The sequence below is a fragment of the Syngnathus acus genome, chromosome 23 (assembly GCF_901709675.1).
Source record: "Syngnathus acus chromosome 23, fSynAcu1.2, whole genome shotgun sequence".
Lineage (NCBI taxonomy): Eukaryota > Metazoa > Chordata > Actinopteri > Syngnathiformes > Syngnathidae > Syngnathus > Syngnathus acus.
This window is the reverse complement of record NC_051107.1, coordinates 2,415,891-2,421,471: the sequence shown is the minus strand read 5'-3', so window position 1 is coordinate 2,421,471 and position 5,581 is coordinate 2,415,891. Positions and strand designations below refer to the sequence as shown.

Genomic DNA, 5,581 nt, shown 5'->3' with positions numbered 1-5,581 from the left:
CACCTCGTGATGCTTTTACATTTATTAGATACAAAGTGAACATGCTTTCAAAATTTGACTAAATTATGATTTGGAAGTGACGGGTAATGTGAGAAGCGAAACGCTAGCAATGCTGACTCATGTTAAATTACAGACGTAAATATGGAACAAAAGCTTTAGTGAAAAAAAAAATCTCTTGTTAATTGATTTCCTTTTTAGATTTAGTAATGTGGACTGACAGTATTGAATAAGTGTTTTTATCTAATGCTAACAAACGCTAGCAATTATGTTTGCTTGGATTTATGCTAACTGGAAAATTAGCATGATGATATACTTAAATATTAAGCAGTTGCTTCCAGTTATTACTTTTAACCTGCCTTTAAAAAAACGGTCTACATAAAATAAAGTGGACTTGAATGTAGCAACTGTAGCATGGAATTAGCAATGAGGCCAAGTTGGCTAAAATGCTAACTGTTGTGAATATACTGTTATAAGTATATACAGTATGATTTTTCTTTTCATGATTTAAATGTACAACTACATATTTGGAGCTAATTCATCATAATCACATGTAAGCACCTCCATTAAAGTGATATTGATGTCATTTGGGGCGTTTATTTGCCTGTTTTAACTCAGATCGGAAATGTACGTTTATATTGTGAAGTACAATACAGGATTAAGTCACACCACAGTATGAAAGGAACCTATTGTTCTTTTTTATGGCCTGCCATTGTGTACTCAAGAGTGTCAATAACAACAGCATAAATTTTGTGTGCCATTTTATTTTTAGCTAATGGCCCCTGTATCACATCTCAGCTGTGGACCTTCTGAGAGGGATTAGAGCAAGGTATGTCACTTTCCGCTCCCTCTGTGCATCCATGGTGATAGCATGCATCTACAACCACATGTCAAGTGAAGAATGCAAAGGTTAAAGGTCAACTTAGTAGCTTCGGAGGAAATGTATTTGACATATATTGCATACAGCACAAATGCATCTTTGAATTTTACATGAGGGTCACTGACCACATTTACAAGCAGGAAGTATCCACATTTTACAGCGCATCTCACTGAAAGGGTTTCCCTTATTGGTACTTGGATGGATTGTTATGACAAAGTGTTCCGCTTCCTGCGATGAAGTTTTATTCTTGGGAACACTTAGGCCGTGGAATGCATGCACACTGAAGGGCAGAGTCTTAGAAGTATCAAAACATGCAGACCCTGCCACCTAAAGATATCTCATGATGATAATCCTCTCCTTTATATCAATCATTGGGCGGGTGTCAAATTGTTATTATCGGGTTGTCACTCGTCAGCCATTTTGAATGGCGAGATGTGCGAATGGATGATTTCCATCACTATAAAATGACTCACAGCCGTTTGAAAATACAGTGATCCTTCGTGTTTTGTTTATCGCGGCTTCACTACATCGCGGATTTTTCTCCAAATTAACAAAATATTCAAAAGTCAAAATAAAACTTCTAATTGAGGATACATGTGTCTAACTTTTAGGACAATGTAGTATTGCTCCAAATGTTCGTTTACATTCCTTGAGAAGTCCGTTTTCGCGTTTTAGCATGATCGCGAATTAGCATCTTTCCGCTAACTCGTTTGCCTGCCCAGTACTTCTTGTTGGTGACCGTACTTCGCGGATTTCACTTATCGTGGGTGGTTTTCGGAACCAATTATCCGCGATAAACGAGGGATTACTGTATAGAATAAAAATGGAAATTGGATAGGATTCTTCATAGTAATTTAACAAAAAAATGACAAACAAAAACAATCTGTATTTAGAAATGAAACACGTCATAGCACATCATATTTACAAGTTTACAAGAAAAAAAAAAGGGAGAATAATCAGAAGACAAAATTACAAAAAAAAATCATGTAGCAGTGCAAAAAAATCCAACTTTTTTGAAATCACTGTTGCTGCTCCTGTATCCCAGCCAGTTACCATGGCAACCTCCTTTATATTATCTTAGGTGTACTGGGAGTTCAACCTGTAAATAAAAAAAACATTTCTGAAATAAACTTTTGTATTACGTGTCAACTGACAGTGTTTGTATTGTTGCTACGTCTGCCTTTATCAAACTCCGCTGAACACTTGCTATGAATAGGCCAGCATTAAGTGGCAGGAATTTGGCGGCTGGGGGCAGAGCGGACTTTTTTTCCACAGTAACAAACCACGAGGTAGCAAAACACTTCCATTGAAAAGCATGATAAGTATTTTAGTGGTAAACATTAATTTAACACAGGGACAGAATGTGATGCATTTGGGAATACATCTGTGGTGAAAAAGGTTAGTTTCTCATATCTTATTTAATTACAGGCTTAAGTGGTAGCTCGAGTTACAAAAATTTAATTTTGGGGAGTTATGAGCATTAACTGTTGGCAGCGGACTTGAACATGAAGATAACATAACTTGGTCTTATGAAATGCTGCTAGCTTAATGCTTAATGAAACTAGCATTGACGTTGCGGTGATTATAAATCTTATTTAAATGTTTGAACAGAATTGAGAAAAATGATCATACAATAATACTCTCAGGCATATATTCTTTATCCTCAGTGAAAACGGATTAATATTATTCCACCTTGACAATCTTTTATTTTCTATCGACCTGTAGTATGACTGTATGTATTATACTGCCCCCTTGTGGCCAGGGTAGCACGTTAAAATTAAATTACTGATATTGTGTGTTCTATTTTTACAGTATGTATTTTTTTTATGTAAAAAATGTGCCTTGGCCTCATGATAAGATTTTCCTCACCTTTCTCAGGCTCCGGATGGTGCTGTTCCGGATGGAGTCCATCAGCTGGTCGTGGGCCGACCTCATCGGCGTTGACGGCCTGCTGCTGTCGTCCCCCCGCCTCTCCACCGCTACAGGTCTCAGCGCGTTCTTCAGCTCCTTGAGGATGCAGGTGGTCTCGTCCTTGACCTTGCCCTTCTTGCCCTTCTTCCCTTTGGTCTTGGTCTTCTTGCTGCTGGCCTCATGGGATTTGATCACCTCGGCGATGGTCCGGGTGGGTTTCTTCTTCTCTTGCCGAGAGGGCAGTAGGAGTGCAGGAGGGGGAGGTGGTGGTGGAGGGGGAGGTGGTGGAGGAGGTGGTGGTGGTGGTGGTGCAGGAGGTGTTTGCTTTTTAGCCAAGTTGATCCTCTGGACTTTGGGGGAAGACCAAGGAGAGGATCGAGGTGAGCTGCAGGGTGTTCCTCTCTAGGAGCAAGAAGGACAAAACTGTTGTCAATTTTGGAACCAATATGCTAAAAAAAAAAACATGCCAATCAGATGGCGCCAAACTACTACTTTTACAGCAAACAGCGCTTTGGCATCATCTATTAGTCAAGATGTTCAACTAACCATCTTGTACCAAAGTTGAACTGAAGGGAGGAGCTTCTATTGTGCCCAAATAGTAACTAATACAAAAGGTGTGCTTTGGTGCCATTTTCTGGCAGCGACAGGCAATCATAAACATTATGTGGGGAGTGTAAAATACTCGTAATAATCATAAAGAACTAAAACACTTTCTAATGGAAAAGTAGTGCTTTGGCACCATCATCTGGAATTGACAGGCTATTATGCAAATTAGTTATTCGCAGATCAGAATTAAACAATGTTACATTTTTTTTTGGTCATGTTACCAGCGCTGTGGTTCGTGGATTAGCAGCTCCTTCCGGCGCCCCCTGCTGCTGCAGTTGCCTCTGCTCCTGCAGTCGTTTCTGCCTCTGACGGTCTTGGTTCCTGGTGAGGATCCCCGTCATGCTCATCCTGGGACCAGGGAGGTTAAACTGGTAGCCCAGCTTGATCAAGGTATGGTTTTCCCTTAGTATCTTCACCATCTCCATCTCTACCTGAAGTCAAGCACGCCATGTTGTGATGTCAAAGGTCATTTAGTGGAGCATCAAGGCTGGCTACCCACCTGTCCTCCACAGATGTGTCTCTGGTTGTGAAATCGAAGTTCGGTCAGGGTGTTGTTCCCGGGGAGGGCTTGAACCAAGGCCATGACGCCCTTCCCGCTTACATAGTTGGACTCGATGTTGAGGCTCACGATAGACGAGTTCTCCCGTAGCATCTTAGCGACGGCGATAGCTACCGGGTCGTCGGCGTGGGTGTTGGCGAGGGTGAAGACGCGCACGTGCGTGTTGGATCTCAGAGCTTCGGCGAATCGGATTAGGGTCTCCTGGGAAAACAACGACCCCATTTTGTAAGTTTGTTAAAGGCAGTCATATAAAAAATAATTTCGGAAGACATCGATTATTTTCGTACCTGCGAGATGTCGTCGATGTTATTCAAGTTGACTTCTGTGAGCTCAGGGTCGTCACGAAGCGCTTGCTGCAGGGCCTCGTCCACGACGGTGGGGTTCCCGCTGGCGTTGGGGTCCACGGGTGGAGGGGGAGGAGTCAGTCTAATTGGCTCCGCCCTCTGTGGCTTCAGCAGCTGCGGGACGACGATCGGCGGCGGTGGCGGCGTTACGGGCTTGAAGTTAGCGTTTTGGTCTTCGTCGTCTTCTTCTGTTTCAACCTCCTCTTCGTCACTTTCCTCCTCACTTTCCTCTTCTTCCTCCTCCTCTTCATCTTCCTCCTCTATTTCCTTTTTCTGCTCTTTCTCGCTTTCGTCATCCTTTTCATCTTCGGATTCGCTGTTTCTGTCTGTCACACGCTCGTCTTCATCATCCTGTCGAGACGGATTTAATAATGTTAATTTTACAATTTGTATCTTCAATCAACTTCAAATGTAATGGTGGAGAAGATTATTATTATTATTAGCCATGGGGCAATTACGATCGTGCCCTATACATTCTGCCTAGCAACAACAACACAGCCATATTCTAAACTGTGAGTTTCATACGGAAAATCTCAGAACCACCAACTCAATGTGCGACACACACGAGATCCTTATTTTAGCCAATTAAAATGATTTTTGCAAAGGATTGTGAAAAATTCACCAGCTTTGCCATTATTGCACTTAGTTGGACTTCATCCACGTGTCCATTGGAATGCAAGAGGAAATCCACAGGGAGTCTTGTGGTATGTATATGTTACACAGTCCTGTAATAGATTTTTTTCCACTCAACTCTTGAATTGCATCTGAAGGTTAGATTCCGAGAAGCTCGAAACTTTAAGTAAGACAAAAGGACACATTTGTGTCATTCTCACCACTGACCGTTTTAGCGCTCCCTCCGGCAATTTCATTTTCCAGGATTTTCTGTGTCTCAGCTTCCCAATATTTCATAAGCGCCTCTCTACTGAAAGTCCCAGTCGGGGTCTTGTCGGTCTGGTCCCTCTGTCGTAGCCCGATGGGCACGTTGGCGTCGGGGTCGATGTCCACCAGCTCCTTCTCCAACTCGGCCAGCTCTTCTGGACTGAGCGATGCCAGGAGCTCATCCTCGTCCACATCTTCGTACTTACTCAACTCCCGGCGGTATCCGAAACAACTCATAGCTAAAGTGAACGGTTACATAGACTAATTGTAAAAGTAGAGGAGAACTCAAAAAGGGTCTCCAGTCCGAACCGGATCTCTGCTAATATGTCACTGACTAATCTTCCCCCAGCTGCCGCTCCGGCCTTAAGAGAGGGATCAGAGGTGTGCGTAGCAAAAGTGGCGGCC

General features: G+C 42.6%; 1 protein-coding gene across 1 annotated transcript; it reads right to left on the bottom strand.

Moving 5' to 3' along the window:
- Positions 1–1,743: 1,743 nt before the first annotated feature.
- Positions 1,744–5,581, bottom strand: lmod2b (leiomodin 2 (cardiac) b). The gene is made up of 6 exons (XM_037243828.1): positions 5,138–5,581; positions 4,241–4,648; positions 3,894–4,154; positions 3,616–3,825; positions 2,747–3,190; positions 1,744–1,976 (listed from the first exon to the last, which is right to left on the bottom strand). The coding sequence occupies exons 1-6, from the start codon at positions 5,411–5,413 to the stop codon at positions 1,950–1,952; spliced, it is 1,626 nt and encodes a 541-aa protein (XP_037099723.1). The 5' UTR covers positions 5,414–5,581; the 3' UTR covers positions 1,744–1,949.